The sequence below is a fragment of the Zootermopsis nevadensis genome, unplaced genomic scaffold, assembly GCF_977971745.1.
Source record: "Zootermopsis nevadensis isolate Lab colony 2312 unplaced genomic scaffold, Znev_1.0 Znev_ptg000027l, whole genome shotgun sequence".
In the NCBI taxonomy this organism is placed as follows: Eukaryota; Metazoa; Arthropoda; class Insecta; order Blattodea; family Termopsidae; genus Zootermopsis; species Zootermopsis nevadensis.
In genome coordinates, this window is record NW_028259159.1 from 6209229 (window position 1) to 6235975 (window position 26747).

Genomic DNA, 26747 nt, shown 5'->3' on the forward strand with positions numbered 1-26747 from the left:
AGTACCTACTCGACTCAGAGGTGCGCAGAAACGTCTTCCGTTTGGACAGCAAGTACTGCAGGTGAGGGGAAGCGTCGATGGTGTCAGTACGCCGGAATCAAGCGTCTCTCACTGACGTGCTGAGTATTCTGTGGCGGTTTTAAAACTGTGGGACGTGGGCTGGTTTCAGGTGAGGTATAAATGTCGGGCTTATGAAAACGAAAATATCGAACTAAGAATAGGTTCGAGGTTACAGGAAGTGGCAATATCATTTTCGATATTAATCGGTGCTGATCATCGTGTGTCGTGACCTATGCCATTTTTCTTTCAGATTATGTATTAATCATTAAAATTGATCAGTTGACAGATCGTCCAACTGACAAAATAATTAATTTTCTAATTTATTAACTAAATAATTAAACACCTTCTCAATTTGACGGTATACGACGTTCCTTAAACAGTCACCTAACCGCTCATTTATTTACATACTTAGGCCTGTTTGTTTCCCAAAGCTTTGTCACTTGGTCCTGACGTCACAGGATGAACCTTGTCCTCTTTCAGTTTAACCAGCTCATTTATTTAAATACATTTTGTATTATCCTCTTATTTAAAACTGCTTATCTCAATTGGTATCTTACCTCAAGGCTGTCCAATTAAAATTTTGTATTATTTTTTCAAGCCTCTCCTAATACGTGCTACATGTCTCACCCATCATATCGTCCCTCACTTTAACACCGTAATAATATTTAATGAAAAACGTAAATCATGAAGCTCATTGTTTCTGTCTTTCAGAACTGTGTGACACATTAATACGAACCTGTCGCTTGTAAATGATGTGTAATGAGATAAAGAAATAGCATCTTCAGATATGGAAGTTGAAGACCCATCAAACGGGACGTGGCAATTCTGCGCCTACGAATAAGTGCGCCAGTGATTCGTAAAACAATTTCAAGTGACACTGGAGGAATAACGATGTGGTGAAACTGGAAACGGAATGAGAGACAGGTTAGGTTAGTCCTTACTGAAACGAACATTGACAGAGAGTCCATGTCGGTACAAGTGGAGGCTGCTCCTTCGCGACTAGACAAAACGGCCCTCAGACGACAGCGGAACAAGATGTCCATCAAGAGGAAAAGGACAACCCCGCCCAGCAGCCAACAGCTGAAGAACTTGCAGTCCAATGGGCTCTACGTACACTCCAGCCCACCCAGAGGTCAGTGCAGGTCACTCTCACTGTAAAGTTATGCCGAGAACGTTTATGGGACACGTGGAGGTGTGGCTCCACTTTTTTTAAATATCGACCTGAGGTGAGTTATCAGCTTTACAAACAGGAACTCGTCAGACAGGGGTCTGGTCGTGGGGGTAAAGGTACATACTCCTGTCGGTAAGTTGTTCAGTGGCACGTCCCTTGGTGCTTCGTGCCAGAGACAGGGCTAAAAGCCGTGTGGTTTGCATTGCACCCAGGGGAAACATCAATCCAGCTAGCGCAGATAACAGGAGTGGTCGTCGCGTGATTATATCACCGCTCATCGCCTGTCTCGTGACGGCGTTAGTCACCAGAAATCTCTCCTTCCGTGACAACGTGATTTGATGGCAAAAAGCATAGTTCACAACTACTAGACACTAATAATTTATGTAACTTATTCTTCTTCCTAAACCCTTATCGATTGCACCTTCCGGCCTGTTCCAATTAAGAAGCTACGAATCATTTGGTACGACCCCTTCGGTGGGAGATCAGCCCGTCCAAAGACCTGTATATATACACAAGGAAAACAGGACAGCGGACATACATCCAAGCCTTGAATGGGGTTAGAAAACAAGATACCAGTGATATTGCTGATTAAAACCGTACGGAAACTATAACCGACTTTTCAGACATCCACTTTAATATTATCCTCTTAAGTTTCCCGTCAAATTTTCCGCGCAAAATATTTTACGTATTTCTCGTTTCTCCGACGACAGGAGTTGAGGTGGCATTTTTGAAAGTACTGTTTCACAGAAAAGTGGCGATCCAGTCAAAAATTCGCAGTGCTTTTCGACACGGTAGGTGGTGGTAGCCGGGCCCATCCACACGGAGTTTCGTGTACGTTTCCTGTGACCTGAAGTGGGAGTACGTGATAAGTCACTTCCCTCAGATACCGGAAAGTCACACGTACCGAGGTCAATCAATATTCCATTGCTTTGTCGTGAAAAGTTGGGAGGTCCTGACCCCTGATACCACTGTGCCAATGACACTTACCAGATCTTAGACGGCTGTTTGATTAGTTCACTGACTCCATACACACTTTGATTTATATTTTTTTCTCGTATTTCCTACATTAGATTACTTCGGTACATATGTAATGTACATTACGCGATGTGACGATGCTAAGTACAGACCTCATAGATTCCTGTTGTATTTTATTTTTCCTTATGCGAAGTACCACAAGCACTCAATGAGTAGAAAACCGGAATTTTGGAAGGGAGGAGAAACTGCGAATTGTCGATACCTGCATGAATTTTCACATCAGCAAGACTCTGTATATTAACCTGAAACTATTCACGCTTAACTTTTGTCAGTCCAGTTAAATGAGTACTTGGAATTTCCTGTATCATGGCTGACCATTAAGGTAGGAGTTAAATCGATTCTGACGATAATATTTTACAAACTGGATTTCTGAGTTTTTGAACTTCGTCCATTGTCTGGTACTTTAAAAAATCTATTGGGTTCCGTCATAAAAAGCTAACCTCATTCACCTGAAGACGAAGACGGACCCAGTCTTCGAAACGTCGTGCTTTTTTAGAGTACCAGACAATGGACAAAATCAAAAAACTTAGAAATACAGAAGGTAGAAATTGTGTTACAGTACAACTTTGTGTCCTGAGGCTCCAAGTGAAATACAGGTATTGCGTGCCATGAAAATTACTTTAAATTAAAATCAGAAATCAAATATTAAAACTACAAAAAAATATTTAGTGTTTCGTCTTTAAATTCTTGTAGCAGAATTAATGTTTACTGCCGAAAATCAAACGTTTGGTTTTCCCCACGATTCAAAATTGTAGATAATTTCGCATCTCTACCACTAATTCCCGTTAAATAATATTTAGTTATTTCTCAAATGCTAATTTTAATAACGTCAGAAATTGTATTTACAATTCATACGGAAGCCTGACTTATGTATAAGAATAGTTTCTTTAACAATCTTACTTGTAGATCCCACTGAGCTTTGTATAACGTGCAGACTGTGTCCTGTCTTTCAGTGCTCCAGGTGAACCCTAGCATAATCCGTCAATGGCTACGAAGTGGGGACCTGGAGAAGTTGGAGTCCGTGGTACTGGAGGGACAAGGTCACAAGTTAGTAGGGGAGTATTCCCCGGACCCCAAAGTAAGGGCGTACATCAAGACAGTGCCCACCCTCATGGTTAGTATCAAAAGGATTGGAGAAAAGGCTCCACGCGTTCTCAGACCTCTTTTATAACTGCGTATTTGCTACTCGGGAAAATGTTAATAGTGCAAATGGATGTTGAATATCGGCAAGGAACGTTCTATCAGGACGATAAACAAACCTTAATTTTATTGGCAGAGTCCCGAACCCAACATGGAATAAAAGTGGGCGATGTTTGTTAGCGATAAGCATTTGTTGGAAATGGATTTATCCTGGGACTTAGAGAAATATTAATCTAAGCTTGTGAACTGTAAAAATCGTATTTAAGTGAGTTCATACACTCTTCCATTGTTCCTCCACCTTTGGTACAAATCAACTTCTGATGACTCTCATATGAACGGAATAACTGACTAACGCCGTGATAGCGCGGCAACTTCTCCGACACTACTGCGTTGCGGGTGAGAATGAATAAGTTCTGCAGGCGTTACTAACAGACGGTGAAGTACGGTTTGTCATAAAATCACACACATCTGTAAATGAAATTAAACTGTTTGAGGAATGAAGAGGATGCTAATTATAAACAAAATGTGTAAGAAAACGTAAGGGAAAAGAAAGGCTACGAATCATCGTCTTACAAAATGGTAGAATCAAAACGAATTCGGTCTCACGCCAGTCTGTAATCAGTCAACAGAGTCGGCCTAGTTAATTACATTGCTAAACCTCGTATGTAAATGCTCATACTTAACCGTTTAAAAAGCAGTGGTAACTATAAATACCACCATAACTCTATATTTTGCAATAAATATTATATTTACGCATTTCTCACGATTCTCAAAATAAGCAATCACTTCCTTAAGCAGCGTAGAAATATTAATATTTGTAATGGTGAAGTGTTGTGTTTTCTTCGCGGTACGAACTGAACTCTTAAATACTTAGAGGAGCTTCGGCTTCAAAGTGTTAACCCCACGTTGCAGGCAAAGATCGAGATGCTACACGAGGCTGCGACGAAGGACCAGCTGGGGGACATGGAGACGATGCTCCAGGAGGAGAAGAGCAAGAGAATGGCCCTGTGCAAGGATTCGGCGGGGGTTCCACTCCTGCACAAGGCGGTGTACTACGATCACCAGGACATGGTCAGGTGGCTGGTGGAGAACTACCCCCTCACAGTGAGCACGAAGGACAAGGTGAGTGCGATTCTTAAGGAGATCTCCAGACGTTTTTAGTTTTTAATATTATATCAGACTTTCCTGTATTATTTATTTGTCTTTATCTTTAGACGCATTCGGGTTTAAAAATGTTAACGAGGTGTTAGGCACTACTTCTTTGTCACTAGCCTTTAAAGTTAGATGTTTTTCGTGAAATTAGCTCTCGGCCCATAATCGGAAAGACTGTGGTGGCCCGCGATCCACGGTTACCCGCTACTGACCCACACTTGAGGATTGTTGCGGCAGATATGTTCTGATTTAAAACGACAAAACGGAAAGAAAAGTAAAAGGACATTTTTCATGGCTGAACATTTTCTCAATAACGATGTTAAGTGTTAAAATTTTCTATATTACATGTGCTGCTACCATTAGGCAGCTGTTTGAAGTACTTATAAAACAGATGTAGATGCGAAAGTATGTGGGAAAGGAGTAAGGGATGAAGAAATCATTCACCATCGAATTTCAAGGGCATTTACACTAGTAAAAGTGAATGAGAAAAATTTAATTAGTTGTCGCACGTTTTCTCGTGTTTAGAGAGGCCTTGAGAAGGGTGAGTGAGTAGGTTAGATAGAAGAGCGTAAAACAAGTTCAGCGGGAAGTCTTTGTCCCGTGTTAAGAAAACACTTCCCAGCTGCAATTGATTGGGCAGGATCATCAATCACTCCAACGTGTGACACTAAGTAGCTCACACAGTGTCCTTGCTACAACACAATACAATGTAATGTATTATAGTTTGCTGTTGGGCAGAGGGCGAAGGAAGGAGACGGTCGCCGTGATTGTATTCATTATTGGTGTTTTCCTAACGCGACAGCTCGATTATTCTTTACATCTATTTCAGGTTCGAACAAGGAGGGAGGAAGGTACAGAAATCTGAGGAGAAAATAAGTAATAATTAACTTAATAATCAACCCTTTGAAGCCGAAGCTCGTCTAAATAACATTTAAGAATTCAGTCCGTACCGCGAAGAAAACACGTCACTTCACCATTACAAAGATCAATTCGTTAACGCTGTTTAAGGAAGTAATCGCGGTTTATTCTGAGAATCGTACGAAATACTAAATACAACATGTTGAGCTCTGTAATGGTAATGCGTTGTGTTTTCTTCGCGGTACGGGCTGTATTCTTAAATGTTATTTAGACAAGCTTCGGGCTTCAGTGCGGCAGTTAATGGTGTTTGTTCGCAGGACGGAAGGACAGCTCTGTTCTACTGTTGCGTGCTAAAAGATCCCAAAGCGACGTGGGAGCTTCTGGAGACAGCGGGAGCCGATCCCAGCGCCACAGACTCCCAGGCGCGCATTGCAGCCTATTACATAGAACACCCGAACGAGATAGACATGCCCGACACTCGGGACCTCAGCGGCTCTTTCCGGCGCTTTACTTCCGGCAAGAACGGTGCGTACCTGACTGAAGCCAAGAGGCTGACGAAGGGTTTGAACTGGGTTCGTTTTTAACTTGAATTAAAATGGAATAGTTTGGTTAAAATAAAACACAGAAATAATCATAGCTGTTATACAACTATCGCACTGATGATGGAGGCAGCAACGACCTCTGAAACGTCGGTAAAGTTCTACCAGATTACACGGAGCAACAACCCAGAAAGCAGCTATCTCCATCTCTCAACCGATGTGCCGCAGAAAACACGAATTAAAATGTCTGTCTACACTTCGCAACCATCAAAAGTTCATAAACAAACTTCTCGTGCCCGATAATGCTCCTGCAGATGTATAGTCCTAACAGTACAAAAATGAAATCAGTTTCGTTACAGAATTCAAAGCATTCATGAAACAGACTGATGTTTTTGATACTGTACGCACAACACGGAAATAAGCTACTAGAATTTTTCACTTTCTTTCTACTTAAATGTGACGTCACAGAATACGGCACCAGAGAAATTTTGAATGAACAATTCTTTTGTTTTAAATTTTGTAGAACATTATGACAAACTCCCAGCGCAATAATTTGGAATTCTTCAAAGTAGACCACGTTGTGGTTAGGTCATGAATTTTACAGCAGTTCCCTTGGTGCATGCATTAGCAATTCATGGGAAAACGAGTTATGGTGGTTCCACATCGGTGTTTGTCAAGGACACAACAATCAATACTTCTATTTGAAACAGTTACAGATAATCTATATTCCACAAAGAACAGGACGTTTATTTAGGTAATTGTTGATAGACGATATGGATCATAGTGTCGTTATTCTAAATACCATTAATGGCATTTAGGACAGACGAACGGCCATTTTGTTTCTGCGATCAACAATACAACACAACCAGTTGGAGACTAAAAATACAAACCACTTCTCCCAATTGCATTCTTATTGTTTAACTAACGAAATATGAAAGGGTAATCAAATGATACCAACTTAAAAGAATATTATCGGAACAGCTACTGAAACAATCTCAACCATCGGAGTAACAATTTATATCTGTGAAAATCAAAGGCGACTGAGTACAAGATCGACTATCGCGGATCGATTCCGAACAAATGAAAGATTATTGTCTGAGATGCTATGTCTCGGCTCCCATCAAAAGATTACGTCTAGAACAAGGCGACCGGAACGTGAAGCTAAGTACTCTCAGGTACTGCCGAAGGAATGAATGAATGAGTGGAGCTCTATCATTAACCAAGCCTTCCTGACACTGTGCTTACTAAAAGGGGAAATTCTATTATTTATCTTATTTCGCCATGTCATGTAAATCAGTGGTATTCAACCTGGTGTACGCGTACCCCCGGGGGTACGCGAAGACATCTTAGGGGGTACGTGAAATTTAAAAAGAATAATATTATTTTATGATAAACACTGAATAATCAGTAATGTAATTTATTTTAGATGTAGATTATATACTATGTATAACTTGAATTATACACCAACAACTTTCGGGGTACAAAGTTGAAGAGAAATTATATCTGGGGGTACGCGAACAAAAAAGGTTGAATACCACTGATGTAAATTGTGTGTTGGCAGGCCTGGTGGTGACGAGGGCGAACATCAGGATCTGGATACATGATCGTGACCTGGGACGCCTACAGCAGATGTTGTGGGAGGGTCACGGCGGTAAACTGAGGGTGGAGACGAGCAACAGCCCGCGGGTGAAGCGGTTTCTGGACGCTGTGCCCTACATCATGGCAAGTGACATGATCATGGCATTAAACTCCCAACACCTTTTCAGAAGAACGCACGCATGTACGAGGGAAAACAACACTTGGAAGACCTAGGAGTAGATGGGAGGATAATATTAAGATGGAATTTAGGGAAATAAATCGTGGATTGAATCCGGCTCAGCGCAGGGTCTAATGGGCTTATGCAAACACGGAGCTGAACTTTCGAATTGCATAAAGGGAGGGTATTATCTTGACCGGCTGGGTAACTGTCAGTTTTTAAGGAACACCCAAGTGTGTTCTTGCATAACTTACATGTGTAGACCATTACTTATTAAAGACGTGATTGTTTGAGTCACCTGGTATAAGACCTGTTATTTATTCTAAGTTGCGACAGATAAAAATTTCTCGTGGTTGTAATTTATTGACGAGAATTATCTGTTTTCTGGGTCAATCAGACGATGAGCCATTTATATACTCAATATGATAGAATATTCTTATGTGGAAAAACATCTGCGTTGTCGCCAAAGAGCACACGGCCGCCTCCAGCCGATACTGACCCACAAGACACAGCAACGTCAATTATTAACAAATTACGTCATAGAACTCTGGGAGTTGATAGCAATGACTCCAGCTGGAATTCCAGTCAATACGAGCTTCCGCCTACGTCAAGATAAGTTCTGTCCAATCGCGTTATGTAACTGAGATTTCTCGCGAATTGTCTCAGTCTTACCAGTCCAATTTATCCGTGGCTTTTATTAACACAGTTGTAGCTCTAAATGGAGGTGAGTGATTAGCTTCATGCTCCGGTTGTTTTATCCCCGAAGAAAAAGACACCGGTGCCCATTGGATAGGAGGCTGGATGAGGCCCACAGAGAAATATCTTTGTCTAACATTCTTAGATTCAATCTGGAATTTCAGGGAACAATCAAGGATGTGCACGCAGCTGTTGTCAATGACGACAAAGAAACTTTCCAGAAGAGAACTGCAGATCCCGTACCAAACCAGATATTCATCAGTAAGGATCAGAATGGTCTGAATCCTCTTCACAAGGTAAGAGCACCAGAAGATGATCACTCAGGTCTGCTCAGAAACCTTTAAAAAGTTCTGTTACCCCATACGAACACAAGTAACCAACAACAAGAATTTTTTTGTTTAGGGAATCAATTGTCCTGTGAATGAACACAAACTTCCGCCATGAGAAGCTGAAAATAACTTCCAAGTCAGTTACTGGTTGCACAACCCATAGATTCAACTTCTCTAATATTCATGGTTTTTTTTTTTTCCATTTTCATCTTGATCTTTCAAGTGTACCTTTTCTACACCAGACTACACGGTACAACATACCAGAAGACAGCGATCTTCATACTAGTTGCCATGTCATTTGATCATTTATTAATAGTACCCTATACAGTAAACTGACCGATGGGTCTAAAACAGTTTGGAAATTATTAGGGTGATAAAATCAACGGTGATGAAACTGGCAAAGTCTGTAGCACACGTGGGAAACGCGAGATACGCACACAAAATTTTAGTTGGAAAATCTTAAACGGAAAAGAGCAGATACAAGCATGTATCAGAGGATAATATTAAAATGTATGTTAAAGAAATTGGGTGTGTGGACTGATTCAGGAGAAGATCCCATGTCGGGTTCTTATGGGCACAGTGAAATAGCTCTTAAGTCTGTAAAAGTTGGGACATTCCTTGACGACCTAACTATCAGGCTCTTAAGATAAAGTCTGTTCCTTGGAGTTTGAGACAGTGACTGGTCCAGCTAACAGAACCGCATATTCGCCCCCAAACAGGCAGCGGGGCTGGGTCGTGAAGAGATGGTGGAGGGCATCCTACAGCGCAGTCCCAGCGCTGCACTTGCTACAGACAACGAAGGAAGACTGCCTCTCCATTATGCAGCTGCAGTCAAAGATGGAGGACACATCTACAATTTGTTGGTTGAAGCTGGAGCAAATGAGAATGCTCTAGATAATGTGAGTACCTCATCTATCACCGCATCGCAAGGAACGCGACAACCATGACCAAGCAGTACATTGTCGTATCCTCGGTTAGGGGCCTCATCTCTGACTGACACTTGGCTGGTCTGAAAGCGAAGGTAGTGTAGTTTTAGAGTGACTGAGGAAAATTATGATAGCCAACACTTCAGCGGAGATTCAAACCAGAGGGAATGCGCCTGTCTGGCTAGAAATGTGCTGCGCTATGCTGTTTTTTTTTTGCTTATGATCATATAATGTGGTCTTTTTTGTCCCCTAGAGGGGGAAGCCCCCGAGTTACTATCGGACCAAGCCCGGCGAACTGGACCTCAAAAATCTGCAGGTGATCCCAGATGCCCCAAGAACAGCCACCATCTTCCCACCTGCCTGGGATTGGAGGCTACTCAACAACATGACCTATGACTTTGGCCCAGTACCAGTCGACAGTGACATGAAATACAATGAAGACAAACCTCCTGAAAGGGTGAAGGTTGTAGTATGAATACTTAATTATATTCTAGACTTTTTTAATATTATATTCTTTGGGGCTAAGTGGATGGTGGTGTGGGGGGCTGAATTCTGGTTCTCAAAAAACCATTCATCACAAAATAAGAAAATTATACCTCCACTGGAGGAATATTTAATCTTAATACGAAGTACAGACAATTAATTATGTGTGCATGAAAATTTGTCTTTCGTGTTAATTGCAGACATATTGAAGCTTTTGATAACGGTGCACTTGAGGGGAACATTTGTATCCAAGAGACCGGAAGTAACAGGAGGCCGAAGAAAAAAGGTTCACAATGAAGAGAAATGCGTACAAAATTTTGGTCTGAAAACCTAAAGGGATTAAACCAACTGGAAGGCCTAGCATATCTGTAGGATAATATTAAAATTGATCTTAAATAAACAGGTACAAAGAGAGGAATTTGACTGAATTGACTTAGGGCAGGAGTAAGTGGCAGGCTTTGTCATGGGAATGAACATTTGGATTTCATAGCAACAAGGAATTTCTGCGTAAGAATACTGCTGAAGATTACATAAAGCTAATTGGATACAATTTTTCTGTTTCATTCAGAAACAAAAGAGCGTATCAAACATGGCTGGAGCAGCGGTCGCAGCAGCAACTGAAATACGTGCTGTAAGTTACGATGGAGGCGGAGTCTTTGTAATTAGCATGTTCTTGGTCTGTGTCGGAAATCTTTGCTCTGTGTATCAGAACAGTCATGTAATAAAGTTTATACAATGAATCTGTGCTGTGTGTTCTGGTCTAGTTCAGACTTTTTGTGCTACATGGACTGATGTGGAACCCAAAATCTGGGCTGTTTAGTTTTGTGTTTCAAGAGGACTCAGCACAGACTGATGTGTTACATAGCAAGACCCACTATTTTTATTGTTGTTCAGAGATGATGACATCTGAGATTTCCTGTAAATAAACTCAAGGATGTGTTTATACATCACCAGGTCTCAAGAATAGACTGACATAAGCAGGGATATAAGGTTAAGGGGGCATACAGAGGCAACCTTTAACTCTCAACTACTATGTGTAATGCAGAACTGGTCGTACGAAAGGGGGAGTATCCCATAATAACCAATCATATGTTGACATGCGCTAGTGTTATTCTACACACAACTAAATATATGAATAGCGCATGTCTGCATTATTTTCTCACAAACTTTTATGATGCTCGATTACAGGAAATACCAGAAGTGGCTACAGATGTTTCACAACTCAGCAACGGGATAGTAATGCCAACTGAAGGGCATAAGGGGGCAGAGCCACTGGGCGATGAGGATGAGGGTGTAGGAGAGGAGAGCGACCATGATGAGGATTACAGGGGACAAATGGAAGAGGTATACATGCATTGTTCTAAATTGAGGAATGAGCAACATAAAATACAGGTCTTACATCTACAGATCCACAAATTATCTAATTTAAATACATGCAAGACGCTGCATAACACTGGTTGGACAGTGTTCAACATAATATTGGAGTGGCAGAACTGTTAGCTCACAAGAGCTGAAAATGGTGTCCAAACTCAAACAAAAAATTTGTTAGTCACATTTATGAAAGAAAAATAATTACTTGGGCCACACACAGTTTTAAATAACATTTTGATGTGAATGTTCCAAAATACAGGAGCTTCATTCACTTGGTATGTAAAGCAGATCCTCCCTACTCAAGAACAAAATTTGGAACAACATTTATTAAGATCTTAAAACTGCTTAATTCTGAGTTTAAAATAATATTAAAAAAAGTGATGGGTGGCCACCCCTGCTAATAATTACTGTTACTATTCCATGGCCAACGTGGTTTTTTTCAATATGTGTCATTTAGTTAATTTCTTGGAAACTTAAGATGTTTAATTTTTATTTAACAGACTGAAGTATCAGGTCTGCATAAATTAGTAGAATTTCATGAAAACTGATAGGATTGACTTAATGTAAGTTCACCAGTTTATGAAAAAGTTTATTGATTGTTATTTAAATGAATTCCTGACAATACAAAAGCATTTTGTGAAGTTTAGGAGGAGAAAGAAGCTGCAAAAACAGACCATGAAGATCAACAGACTGACAATGAAGGTGAAGGAGAAGATTACGGAGATGGAACAGGGGAAGCAATCGACAGATGGGAGCGACAAGATGATGAAATGGAGGCTGCTGGAGAAGAAGATGCAGGGATGGGTGAGGAAGAGGAGGAGGAGGAAGCAAGACCAGAAAGTGAGGAAGTAACAGAAGTAACACATAAAGATGTTGACGTAGAACCAGCAGAGGAAGATGAGGAAGTGAAGCAACTTGTGGAGGAGGGCAACATGGAGCAGCTGGCAAACCTAGTGCTGAATGGAGAAGGACATCGCCTTATAGGACAAACGTCTGATGATCCTGAGCTGCAGGGGTTCCTTAACAACGTACCAGCATACATGGTTAAGCCTGATTAATCTTCTTAAGTTTACCTCTTTGTCACGACTACAAACCCAGAAATCCATAAATCATATTAACCCAAGTTTCACTTCCATTAAGAAACGTGTGAATACAAAGTAGGTCACAACACAAAATCATAAATAATTTAAGAACGTATTTTTCACAGGCAAAGATTCGCGCAGTGCATGAAGCAGCTCAAGAAGGTAACCTGAGAGATTTACAGGCGGCCCTTGACAGACGCAAATTTGCGATCGCTCGTGATGGTTCAAATTCAATGGGCACCACACCTCTGCATGTTGCCACTTTGTTTGGACACACGGCTATAATCCGATACCTAGGCAGTCGATTTCCAGAGACTCTACATGCTCGAGATGGCAATGATCGTACGCCTTTGCACTATGCAGCCACCATGGCGGATAATGGACACTTCTACAACTTACTGCTTAATCTTGGAGCTGATCCAGCTCTCAAAGACAATGTAAGTTGTAACAATAAATTCTTCTTGTCTTCATAGGTTAGGTAATTTAATGCCTCAAAATCCTATTTACCATTTTCCACTTATTCCTCACTCTGTAGTTTTATAAATCTATCTGCATTACATGTACAATCTCTTCAAATTCATTATGAACATAAGTTTCTGAAACATTCACTATGTCAGTAATTAATTTTTGTCTAATCACAGATGTCCAACTAAGGATGACAGTTCTCAAACAAATTATGTATTTTAGAAATAATACTTTTAAACTTAAAAACATTATAAATAAAAACACTAATGTAGAACATACTTTAAGTACTAGACAATTTTACTTGTCTTTAAGAGACAGGAACATACATTTCATATCTGCTTCTTAATGCAAAACTCAGATTGAAAGATGTAAATTGTATTAATGATGAATTGGAATGGATGTGGGAGAGTTCATGGCCTATTTTAAGGCATTATCTCAGTATCTGCCTTAACCACTGGACCATGGCTTCCCTCCTTATTGGTATAGAACTGAAACTTTTGGAAGTAACATATGGAAGTCCAAATATATTTTAGGAATATTTCAATAATTTTCTGGGCTAACCTCTCCCAGGAGTAGAATTCTATAACTTTACGCATGTTAATAAGTATTTATTTTCAAATTAAATTTCAATTCTCCTTGCAGCAAGATAATACAGCGGAGTACTACTTGAAAAACACTGGTATTCTTACTCATCAAGACCTTCTGGAGCAGTATGGGGCATCAGGAGAGGATGCTAATAATATGCTTGAAGACAAAGGTAAGCTACTTCTAGACTATCCACTCTCCTGTTGGCTGTTACCTGGCTTGTACATTACAAATGGTCTGCTACCAAACCAACGTAACTGTGTGACTGAACTGACGACGCTACAAAATCCATATATATTAGAGATTAAGTTTATTTTGATTTAAAACATACAAATATATTTAAATATGGAATCAGACATACATTGACTTCAATATTAAATAAAATTTCATTTCAATTTTTCATGATGTGCTACAACCTATTTTGCACAGGTGAGGTAAGATTTGAAGCCACATGATAGTTTTATCAAAATTTCATGCTTCTGTAGTTTTCAATTAATGTAATTTTGTCAACAGTAATAAAAGCCTAAAAATGGTATAAGTATCACTGCGATGTGTGTTCCTCAAATGAATCCACCTGTTCAAAATAGCGTTATGAAAATTATGCTTTATTACACTATATTGTTGTGGATAAAAAATTTGACGAGATAAAATCCTAAATGCTTGCCATTATTTACGATATCTGAATGCAGTTCCAAATGACACCGTCTCTGCAAGACGTGACATTGATGATCCAGAAATACTTGAAGCACTGGAACGCTGCTATGAACTTGTACGTGAAGAAACCTCAACCAATGGGCAGTTGATGTCTGGAACGTTATTACAGCGTTATCTGAAACGACCTGTGTTTGAGAAGCTAAAGATGCGTCTGACACGAATGGACCACAACCTATTGGATGTCATCTGGCCAGGAGCGAAAGAGGTCCCTGAAGATAATGATGATGACTTAGATGAGGAACTAGAAGAAGTAATTCAAAGAAATGGAGGAGTTCTTATTCCAGATTATGAGTCTTACACTGTGTTTGCTGAACTTCTCATGCCACTAATTAAAGATCTACATGGTCTTCTTGTAAGTTATGATCTTAACCCACAACCAAAGTCAATGTTCTTCTTGGCAGAAGAAGGTGAGGACGAAGATGAAGATGAAATCAGAAAGAAAAAGGGAAGTATCGGTGAAATCATCACTGACCCTTCCGGTAAACAAGTCAAATCTGGAAGAATCGAGTGCTGCAGAAATGTGGCTGAATACCAGATACCTTCAGGCTTGAGTTTTGCACAACTTGAGGCTTTAGAGAGAGATTTGGTGAGTGCTCTTAAGGACTGTGATCAAGGACAGACTGGCGATAATGATGATGATGACGAAGAGAAGTCATACTACTCCATAGCTGAAGTATTGGAGGACAATTCTGAAGTTAAAGACAAACTTGAAGCATCAAATTTATTGGTGCTGCTCACTGACGAGCATGAAAATGAAGAAAATCTGTTACATGGTCAGCACTGGCCTCATGGGAGAGGAGTGTTCATTACAAAGGATGGAAACATGGCTATCTGGATCAACGTACAAGAACATCTGCGAATTGTGTCATCCACTCCAAAAGATAACCCAAGCAGCTTGGGTGAGGCATATGATCGCCTTGCACACTTGATTATGGATCTGGAGACAATGTTTGAATTCAAGACAGATCTTCTACTTGGAAACTTGACTGCTTGTCCATCTGTCTTGGGGAATACTCTACACATCTATTTGACTGCACACCTGCCAAAGTTGGGACAGGAAAAAGACAAACTAAAGCATTTGTGCTCTGTCCGAGGACTGAACATAAAGAAGAAGTCTAAAGAAGAGGACATGTTTAACATATGGAACCAGCAAAGTCTGAGCATAACAGAACATCAGACACTGAAGGACTTCTCAATAGCAGCTTCCAATATTGTGCAACTGGAAAGTAATCACTCCAAGAAATCAAAGAAATAAACTGCCATTTCACCTTTAACGTAAACTGCAAGCAGCTTGTATCCTGGAAATATGTTATTAATAAAGTAGCAAACGTTTGATTATATTGGAAAGTGAATAAGCTCTTGCCAAAATCATCAGAGCTACACTTCCAGTAAGTGGGATATTATGTACTTCTGGCAGCTACAAGTTGTGTGAGGCTGAGGTGTCATACTATACATTTCTTCTCTTCAAGTATTTGTAAAGAACTTCACAGTTCAATGTATTACATCTAAAAAAATCAAGAACTATAGAATAACAGGCATATCATCCACAAGGTGGTCAAATCCTGTTACCACTGGACTTTTGGCTGTGGCTTTATCAGAGTGGGCATGTACCAAAATGGATACCAGACAATTTGTAACTTGATCAACTGAATGGTACCAAATCCTGATGCAACAGTCTCTCTTGCGTAAACACATATGCAGAGTACTGAAGAGGAAGGCCACTTGTGACATCACTATAGCAGTTGGGGGGGAGAAAGAAAACTGCATTAATTCTGCCATTTCCAGATTAAATACGGTTATGACTGTAATAATGCTAGGACCTGTGTACATACCTATATACAAGATAAGGCGAACAGTGCATCAAAATCCATGTATGTTAGTGTAATGTGTTTCAGTGTTCTCTGTGCTGTCAAATGTAAAGGGTCACACATTAAAGTCACTCGCGATTAGTTCATCCTGTAGTAAACAGCCAGTCGGGACCAAATAAATTCCCACATGAATACATTGTTTTTTATGAGCTTTTCCATTTTTAGATCTAACAGGGATAGAACTGTATTTGAAGTGAAACAATCCATAACTTTGTATGTGTGTACTGCAACAATAATTAAAACTTCTGTTGACCAAAAAACTCTTTGTATGTGAATTATAGTAAAAGAGCTTTAAAGTAGAATGACTATTATCCTTCACACCATAAACAATTAAACAATATGAGTAAGAACATTACAATCACATTTGATTCTAGTAAATTTTGCCTTTCATCGTAAATATAAACTCATGATGAACAGTAACCCTGTCTGCTGTTTGGGAGTTCTCGTTTTACTAGTATCCAGTTACAATTTAAAACCGTGTCAATTCAAACATTACATAATTATATTACAATATATAAACTTGGAAATGTCTACCAGTTCAAAAACAATTCTTGGCTTCACAAAATTATATTAAAAATGAAACCATTTTAGAAAATATGTCCTGTCTCAGCAGAGTTTGGTTCTATAAGAACCATCAGATGAAGCTTCACTGTCAGTATTTCAAATTTCTGTGATAATGCCTGGCAAATAGTTTAAATGTAAACACAATTTAAAATGTTTATACTAATAGCCTGCTGCAATATGAGCCCCAGCATTTAATTGAAGACTTCACAAACCAAAGTTTACCTGACCCCCTTCATACTGTAGACAGAATTTGATTAATTTATATTAAATCTGTTCCATTTTGAGTGTGTTGGGGCAATGTGCACAGTGATGCATGAATACTTATTTTTATATATCTCTTTACATAAAATATCTGTTGTAAGACTTCTACTCTTTCACTTTATCAAAATGGAGGGAAATGAAACTTATATACACGTTAACTGTAGCCATTCAATCCCATTCTCAGATGTTCCAAAACTAGATATAAAGATACATGAAGTTCATAAGTCACTGCTCATTGTAACAACTGACTCTTCTCGTCTTTACATTTGTAATAATTTTCCCTTGAACACAGATACACATCTTTAAACCGTAGTTAAATTATGAAGCAGGTGAAGTCTTAGCTGGTTTACTGTCCCGATTTTGATTTATTTAAATTTTTTTCTTACCCACCAAATAAATAACAGAAAAATGGATAATTTTCTATTTTCCAGCTCCTGTAATAATCTGATAATTTTGTGTCATACTATATAATTTCTATAGATGATATATTATTAGCCTATGAACAAATCAACCAAGCAAATAACCCTATTTAAATTAATGTCTGATTGATCATATCAATCGTTTATTTACTAAAATGAGAAATTCCCACTCTGGTGCAGTGAGACATTTTGAGATATCTGGAAAAATTAATCCTTATATTTTTATAATGATGAAGATTTACTTATTTTTACATATTATTATACATAATCTTTCTAATGTTTTAATGATTCCAAGGAATTTTAAACTAGTTAGCAGTCACCAGTCTTGAGTCTCAAGATAGCAATTCCAGAAAGATCTGGAGAGAACAACAAATTAATCTGTTCTACAGTGTGTTTTATAAAAAAGATGTCCAATTGTAAAGTATTCTGTTAGTACCACAACATTTCAGTCACACAAATTAATAGTATAGAGATTCAAAGTATGTGGAGTGGCTTATGAACCTATTTTAACATTCAGAGATCTAATCCCTCGAGTACTGCTATTTATTAAAATGACAATTTAATATCCATCGTTTTTACTAATAACTGAACAACAATTTCGTGGGAGATGGGAACTAAACCCTTCCTTCAGAGCAGCGTGATTCTACAATTCGACACAAACTTCTGGTCTCATTTGGAATGAACTTTAGGTCAGTACAGTACCAATTCCTTTCTGAACTTTGCTTCCTTATTGATGTCAAAATGATAACCACAATTATGAATAACTATCAAATTTGTAAACAACTAGCCAGCCAGACAAATCATACTGTGGAAACAATTATATGGAAGCAATGTGCTACGTAGCTTCGACTCAGAATTATTGTTGGAGTGTGGAGTGGACTACTGGCTCATGATGGGACCAGTGGCTCTTGTGAACTTTCAGGTTCCATAAAAGACGAGGAATTTCTTGACTAATTAACCAATTATCACATTCTCAAGGACCCTGCTCCATGTAGTGAAGAGTATTTCCACCACACAAGATGCAATGGTTAAATCCACATGACTTTATTTTATAAGAATTTTTTTACTTTTTGATCCTTTCACAACTGCACAGTGGAGTTGAACTTATTTATTCTTGGTTTAAGTAATGACACTGTCAATAATTAATACTGTGGACAGAGTTAAATGATATGATTAGTGAATAAGCAGTTGTGGCTTGCACTTCTCGTCTCTTTGATCCACCCATCATAACTTCCTTCATTTGACTATTTTAACATTACCATGTGAGATGCATTACTCTCAGAGTTCCTTGTTATGTAATATTCCCAATTCCCCATATATTTCATTTCAACTAAATTCATATGTTTTTCTTAAAATATTTTCTATAAAAACTTGCAATTATTAACTGACACAATATTGTAAAATATAATATAACCGAACGACTACCAGTATGATGAATTTTTAAATTGTGAGAATATTAATACATGTAAAGTTATCAGAATTTGGTAATCATTTTGACTTCTGTGCTTTATTTGGCATGTCTCAACATTTTTATTTCCTTCGGAATCATGTATCTCTCTTCATTCAAGCTACAGATGTTTGCTTTAAAATCTAGACAGAATTTTATTATTTACTTTGAATACCAGTTCACAGATGCACGTTGATCGGTAGGCCTATATGCATTTCCTTTGCATGTTCTGAACTCTATAATAAGTTTGATCAATGTTTTGCACATCAAACCAACACTCAATGAAATGAGAACTTAACTAGGCTTGATTACATAAAACAGTATGATATAATATGCCATGTTTCTGGCCTGATATTATTTGAGTGTGTTGTTCACTTAGCTTATGTACTGTAGTGTGGTTCTATGGTCCTTACTATGAAAGAAAGCATGGTTTAATTAATATTATGTCCTTAATATAAAAGTTGGAGATGGTAGTTACAGGGAGATAGTGAACTGATGCTTTATTTGTTCATAAAGCCATTGTTCAAAGATCAAGTTAATCTCTTTCACCATATGAACAGAATTAGTTTTAGAAATACCTTTTCTGATGGCCCCATGTGATATAACTGTTCCTTCAGTTAATTTTGTATATTTTGATCATCTTAACAATCCAAATGTATCAAAAGCAAGGACTTGGTCAGAGAAACAGCCAGTCAATGAAATGTCATATTAAACCATTTATAAATGAATGAATTAAGATTTCTAACACACCATCTCCTTAAAATATATGGTATATTATTTTAATATTAGTGTTCATTAACACTGTATTTTATATTCAATATTTGATGATTGTACCATTAATTTCAATTTGCATAAATTGCAGGTAACTTGCCCCAAAGAAATATCCCAGATGGAAGACCTGTTTTCTGGACAGAGGAAGGACAATATCTGACAAATGGTAAGCAAACTACACCTGATAATTATTTACACAATGTTTTTGAAATTGTGATAATTCAGAATTAGTCCATCACTCCTTAAACATACAAAATTACTTAACAGAAAAAATATTTTGTGTGAATACTAAAAACTAAGTTTAATGTGATCAAAATGTAGCATGCTTGCCACTGGACTCAAGGTTCGCAGGTTCAAACTCAGCCGAGGTCGATGGATTTTTAAGGGTGATAAAAATCCGTAGCACAACTTCCTCCGTCAGAGAGGAAGTAAAGCCGTAGATTTACGGCATGTTAAAGAACCTTATGAGGATCAAAGAGATGTTTGTCACCCATGTCTCTTCTGATCTGCTACTAGATGGCTCTAGCAGACAAATCAGGATTGAGTAGAAATTTTATGGAGGCAGCAGGCTTGTTGCCAACTGCTACTCTGAGGAAGGGGAAAAAATCCAAGATGACTAGGATGTGAGGAATGGATAAAAGGCTGTAAAACACTTGCTATAACAAGTAAGAAGGAAAAACTCAAATTTGAAGAAACACACACATATTTCCAAAAGTGTCTTGTTATTTTACATACTGCATGACAGTGATGCTCATTTATTGCAGATACAAATCTAATGTTGTGAAAATAATCACACTAAAGGTTGCACAGAAGCAGAAATCTTCTGTCCTGGTATTTTGTAGAAAATTACATAAAAATATTATTAAAATGAAAGCTGTACATCTTAAGAAATAAATGTCAATTTTTTGTCTTTCGTGTTTTGACACCACGCAGATTTATTGGTGGTTACTAAAATTTTGTAAGAAACATATAACCACCATCCTCGTGGTAAATGATGGAAGTGATATGTCCTGCCAAACCATTTATAACTGCAAGACCACACAGCATAAGATTTAAGAAGACTACAATTGACATCTTCACAGCCACGAGAACCTCAGGTCGAAGAATAAATTTTTCTGTTTCAGCTCTTGGAGATCCACTAGTCAAGGGTCTCGCAGAAGTCGCAAACGCAAGGCCGAGTGACCCAATTGCACACCTTGCTACATATTTGTATAATTATGCTAATACATCACGAGATATAAGAAATAACACTCAGGTCAGTGAGATGATACAGAAACATTCTGTCTTCAACTTCTCTTTATGATTTACACATGCTCCTGCTATAATAACATCTATATAACATCTACAGCAACCGCCACGGTGGTCTAGTGGTCAGAACACTAGCCTTGTAATCCTGGGGTCCCGGGTTCAATTCCCGGTGGTGCTCAGATTTATAACTTGTGTTGGGCAAGACCGTGGTCTAGGTATCACGGAGTTTTCCTCCGGGGGCTCCCCGGTTTCTCCGTGGCATCCCAACAATTACTCCATTCACACACACAGAAGAAGGCAATGGCAAACCACTTCTGGATCATCTGCCAAGAACGTATATGAACAGGTCCCAGTCCGAGAAAAGGATGGAAGGATCATGTTCATATGGACCTGTCGTCAGACAGAACACTAATAATAATAATAATAATATCTACAGCAATCAGCCATGATGATAACAACAGGTCCTCCTGAAGCAGTTGGTAACTTTGCTGCAGCACTGCCTTCCTCTCTGGTTGAAGATCCTGACACAATTCAACCGGCCTCTGACTCTCCAGAAACTGCAGTTACCAGTGCAAACAGGGTACGCTGATATCTAGAGCTTGATCAGTCATGCACTAAAATCTTAAAAGAGTATGCATATACACAACAAAATACACATTTTTAATTACTATATTGTAAAAGGGCAGTACCACTAAAATATACATAAAAAAGAGGAGAAAAATAAAGAATGTATATGAAGAAAAGGTTAGGCTAAGATGAGTTTGTTAACAAGGAATTATTTCAAATGTTGCTACATACCAAACTTGAATCATAAGGAACGTGATTCAAATCCCAACCTAAGACCAGTTCTTCCAAGTTGTCTCTATAAACAGTACAATTAAATTTACACTAAAGCTCCATATTTTGTACAAAAAATGAAGCAATAAATAACACATCTTCTAATTTACTTGTTCTTACAGTTAAAATACTGTCCTACAGATGTCAGTAGTATTCGCAAAATAAATCTTCTATCTTGGCATGTAGTCATACCAAGGCCACGGAAGCAGATACCTGTTAATACATGAATATTCCACTGCAAATGTTTCAGGATGAGCACGGACAGAGTATGTTGCATTTTGCAGCGGCACGCTCCCATGGGCGAAATGCCCTATTCCAACTGCTGCAAGAAGTAGACATAAATGTCGGCTATCGAGATGAACTTTACCGCACAGCCCGCGATGTTGCAATTCAGGCTAACCTACCCGAGAACATACAAGATATTGACAAGTGGGTCCTTTACATGGCTGCAAGAGGTAAAAAAGGACAAAGGTGGAAGGTGTAATCTAAATTGACGTTTCTTGTACAAGTGTAAAACTTGGCATCACACTCTACGAAATTAACACAGGAACTGAGGAACTTCATAATTTATACTTTCTATAAAGTGTTTTTGGGAGAGTAAATCAAAGATAATGAATGCGATGGTTGGGATGTGTAGCACATTTCGAAAAAAAAAAAAACCCTGAAGGGAAGAAAAGATTATTTGGAAGACATAGGCATAGATAACAGTTTAATATTAATGGATCTTAGAGATATGTGAACATAGTGATGAACCTTGAGGTTCAATAAAATCAGGGAATTTCTAGAACCAAGTAACAATAAATTTTACAAGGAATACTTTGTGAAGTAGTCATTAAAGTATAATGGTTGTTCTGCGAGTTAATCGGGCAGAATGTTTTACATTTCACAGTTTCTCATTACATCTTGTAAAATTTTTTATAGATGCTTAACCGACTACTGTTGTAATAATCACGGCTGTGAGAAAGGCAGCTGTACAGTTACCACGCTATGTGATATATGTTCACAGGCGAGACTGAGAAGTTAATGCAGCTTCTACTGGAAGGATACGATCATATTTTAGACGTAGAAGATGAGGAGGAGAACCACATTTTTGATGTAGTGCAAAGACAAAATGAACAGGAGACCATGGCCTTCCTGCAATCAATACCATCTTTTGAGGTAAACTTACTTGTTCTCCTGAGATTTTGAAGTTCTCATAGTAGTGAATATGCTAATTGTTGTCTTCTGGGTTTTGAGGCCATGTGGTTTTGTAGACTGTTACCAGGACGACCTTCACTCTGAAGACAGAGGTGACACATTCCCTCACATGTCAGGTAACCACTTATAAGACTACAATATGAAATTTCATCAAAGTTCGGTTAGTAGTTTCAGAGACAGCACGTGCAGACAATTTCTTAATTGGACCACACAAGAATGACAAGACGGAATAAGTAAATTAATTAAACACTGTTCATCTCAACCCTTCAAAGTATGAAGCTGATTCAAGTAATATTTAAAAAATTCTGTCCACACTTCAAAGAAAACACAACACATCTCCATTACAAAGAAAATTGATTATTACTATTTACGAAATTGACTGTCATCATATATTCTGAGAATATTATAAAGCACATAAATACATTCTGTGGGAAGAATGCAGAGTTACTGAATTTTAAAAATAGGTGGTAAACATAATTACTACTGTACTTTAGAATTATAAGGGCAGCTCTTTTAGCAGGCTGCACCATCCATTTGTTAGTTACATAACAAGACCTTAAAAATATTGTTAGGACACCATACTACAGCTTGATAATTTTTAACAAAATTTTAAAGGATTCCAATGATCTGACCCCTGGAAACTGTGAATCAATTTAGCCAATGGAGAGCCTGCCAGTATTGAATCTGGCTAATACTTAAGATGTCCCTTTCTTATTCATTTAAAATCAGTATATCTTAAGAGATAGCTCCACCATGCAAGGCTTCATTGCAGGAAAGACGTGAACAGCTGCATAGTACGATTCGGCGTGGTAACATGGAGGAATTGAAAAGCATATTAACTCCAGAGGCTGGCAAGGGTAAATTGCTCGCGGTAGCAAAGAATGCCTATGGCCGATGTTCTCTACATATAGCAGTCCTAAGTCAAGATGAGGAGATGACCGAATTCATTGCAACTAATTTCCGAGAGACGCTTCGTGTTGGAGACAATGTAAGTACATCAGTATTGAACACGTGACACTCAAGATACCCAAATTTCAGTATATACCTCCACACAAAGAGTACATTTTTTAAAGGTCTTGTTGGAAACATTTATAGTTATTCAGCTGATCAAAAAAACTCTGTTATGAAACCCAAATGTTCATCACCATCATCAAATTAGCCTGCAACTGTATCTTATACTTAGTCAGTTCAATCGAATTCACATATTAACAACCTGCTTCTGTCTATCCTGATATTATCCTTCATCTATGCACAAGTAAAATAGCTGCATTTAAAAGAACTTACTTAAATTCTAGGAAGTAACTGCCATACAGATGTTTTTTTATATTGATTAAAATGATGGAAGTTAATAAAAGAACAAATGGGAAAAATGAGGCCACCATAAACATGTTTCTTCAGAGCAACCCCACGATAAAGATGATAGATCATAAATACAATGATATTCAAAAAGAAGTTGAAATAACAGTTATCAATATAATAACAAAAAACATTTCAAAAGAAAGGGTTAGAACATTTGGAAATAAAAGTTTCTCTATCAATATAAACCAAAGGACAGAAAATGACAAAGAGAGAGAGAGAGAGGGGAAGGAAAGTTATAAAAGATGTTACTGGAAGAGGTCAAGAGCTTAAACAGTGATCATATCTCCTAAATGGTTTCTTTGCTTAAAACCCTGCAGTTGGAGAGAACACCTCTGCATTATGCCATGGGTCTGGAGAAAGTCGAATCACTCAGTGCCATACTGATAAAGGCAGGTGCCAAACGAGTTCTCAAAGATCTGGTGAGTAATTCTGCACATCTATTTCCACTTCAAACTCCAACAATTTGGAGAGACTTAATGATAAAAATATGTATTCTCCACTAAAGGCTAAATATCAGCGAACCCAACAAAACATATTCAAAGGCTAAATTAATTAATTTTGGACAATCATTTAATATTATAAATCCTACACCCATCCTCTGTTAGCGTGAATAATAACAGACTACATAGTTACTCAAATAAATTCCAATGGTCATAATAGATTTCAGCCTAGGTTCATCAAGAAATAGCAATATAAATGTAAAAGCAAAATGCATAATCTCAATTGAATAGTAGAAAATTGTATTTTATTTATTCATAGATTAAACAATTTTGGCAATTCTGATTTTTCTTTTTCAATGTTACAGAAAGGCAGACAGCCGAGTTATTACTTCATGAACAAATCTGATATTCTCCGACTAAAAGATGATGAAGAGGCTATGAATATGTAACAACATAAATTATTTGTTTCTATTGATTTAAACGTAGTTTCACTTTGAATGCACTGCAGTTTCTGTGTACAATAAATATATATAATAAAAATATATTAACCCTTGCTATGTAGCAATACATTGTTTTATAGAAATATATTCTTTAACCTGCTTTTGGCAGATTCACTCAGCAATGACTCGGCTCACTCGGTACTAAAAAAGATGTAACTTGCATGGGGGGGGGGGGGAAGGAAGGAATATCAGGATGCAATGTTTCTTTGTCCTTAGAGAATACAAAAATATTGACATATAAAACTGATCCCTATTCCACACTAGAAATGTATTCTAATTAAAATGAGCAACAAACCAAGGACTATGATTTTCCCCCCCACCAAAACTTGAAAAACTAGGGGGGGGGGGGGAAATTAAGATAATTCCTAAGAAGAAACTTATACTGAGAAAAAAAAGCTTGATTACTATGCAAATCAGTTAATAGTACCAAACAAATAAAAATGGAATATATAGTATATTCAGCATGTTCAACATGATAAATGTAACACAGTACCATTCATTTTCTTGTTGTTAATTCAAACTCAAGTATCACATGCAGCAAGGTTTAACCAGTTTCTTCCTCCCTGGATCTTCAACGACATATGTTTTAGGCTCCTCGATTATATTTTGCCAGGGAATAGGATTCCAGTTAAGCCTAGCAAGTGACGGATCAGACTGACCTGAAAAGCAATACACAGGCCACACCATCACATAAAGCTGTTAATGTCATGTGAAAAATAAAGTTATAACCAGGGCAGTAAAACTCCTGAACCATTACATACCTTCGGTCAGGCCACATTTAGTGCCTCCACCAAACGTGTTTCTACATTACATGACATACAACCAGCCAACCAACAACTTGCCAAATTAACATCCTTACAAAAACCATGCTGCAGTAAAATGCTAGTTAAATATTAATGTATGCATAATGGAACACAGTAATAAGTTTCAGAACAACGAACTTTTATTTTTTTGGTTCATATGACAATCTATTCAACTGCTAAGATCATACAGCATCAAATAACAGAATAATCAGTGAATATTGAATTTGGAAGGAATTGGAATGAAGTGGTCATGGCCTAATTTAAGATTCTATTCCAGCAATAGCCTTTGGGGGGGGGGGGGGCCTCAGCCACATAACTGCACCCTGGTCCTAAGATTTGAATCTGGCACCTCCTGAATACGAAACAGCAACATTCTGATTGCAGATTTTTGTGTGTATATACTAAATACTTTGTAAACTTAAAACTACAGTACACAGACCAACCTTTATGATCTCTTATTGCAACTGACATTGGTTTAGGTCTAGTCTTTGCCGTCTCTTTCCACTGTTCAAAGGCAGTTATGCTTCTTTCAGCTCGTAATCTCTTTTCTTCTTCCCTTTCTTGTTGCAGCCTCACCTCCCTTAACTTTTGTTCTGGTTACAACAACAACAAAGGTTAATTAATAATAATGAACCTTGCTGGCTCCATGTTTAAATCTTCCTGAATGATAC

General features: G+C 38.1%; 2 protein-coding genes across 9 annotated transcripts in view; one reads left to right on the forward strand and one right to left on the reverse strand.

Moving 5' to 3' along the window:
* On the forward strand, positions 1 to 25334 carry LOC110839862 (uncharacterized). Of its 3 annotated transcripts, XM_022084419.2 has the most exons (22): positions 29 to 169; positions 772 to 1192; positions 3220 to 3380; positions 4319 to 4528; positions 5734 to 5941; positions 7517 to 7677; positions 8572 to 8703; positions 9456 to 9635; positions 9916 to 10125; positions 10714 to 10776; positions 11334 to 11489; positions 12164 to 12559; positions 12724 to 13035; positions 13706 to 13820; positions 19784 to 19858; positions 20817 to 20947; positions 21377 to 21520; positions 22028 to 22232; positions 22784 to 22935; positions 23747 to 23962; positions 24651 to 24752; positions 25139 to 25334. In XM_022084419.2, the coding sequence occupies exons 2-22, from the start codon at positions 1027 to 1029 to the stop codon at positions 25220 to 25222; spliced, it is 3579 nt and encodes a 1192-aa protein (XP_021940111.2). In that variant the 5' UTR covers positions 29 to 169; positions 772 to 1026; the 3' UTR covers positions 25223 to 25334. The 3 variants fall into 3 exon arrangements, with proteins under 3 accessions (XP_087212556.1, XP_087212555.1, XP_021940111.2); XM_087356430.1 differs by lacking the exons at positions 19784 to 19858; positions 20817 to 20947; positions 21377 to 21520; ... (3 more) ...; positions 24651 to 24752; positions 25139 to 25334 and adding an exon at positions 14338 to 19763 and having other exon boundaries at positions 1 to 169; positions 9916 to 10119; XM_087356429.1 differs by lacking the exons at positions 19784 to 19858; positions 20817 to 20947; positions 21377 to 21520; ... (3 more) ...; positions 24651 to 24752; positions 25139 to 25334 and adding an exon at positions 14338 to 19762 and having other exon boundaries at positions 3 to 169.
* LOC110839863 (uncharacterized) overlaps positions 20398 to 26747 on the reverse strand; it is an 8025-nt gene continuing 1675 nt past the window's right edge. The window contains exons 2-5 of one of the 6 annotated variants that reach the window (XR_002546667.2): positions 26520 to 26669; positions 25767 to 25932; positions 22946 to 23106; positions 20398 to 21330 (exon numbers count right to left, since the gene is read on the reverse strand). Coding sequence is in view for 2 of the 6 variants with exons in the window: in XM_022084422.2 (XP_021940114.1) it covers positions 25802 to 25932; positions 26520 to 26669 (281 nt within the window). In the remaining 4 variants the exon portion in view is untranslated. Of the gene's footprint in view, positions 23107 to 25766; positions 25933 to 26519; positions 26670 to 26747 lie in introns of all 6 variants that reach the window. The other 5 variants (XR_002546666.2, XR_002546665.2, XR_002546664.2 and 2 more) reach the window with 5 other exon arrangements.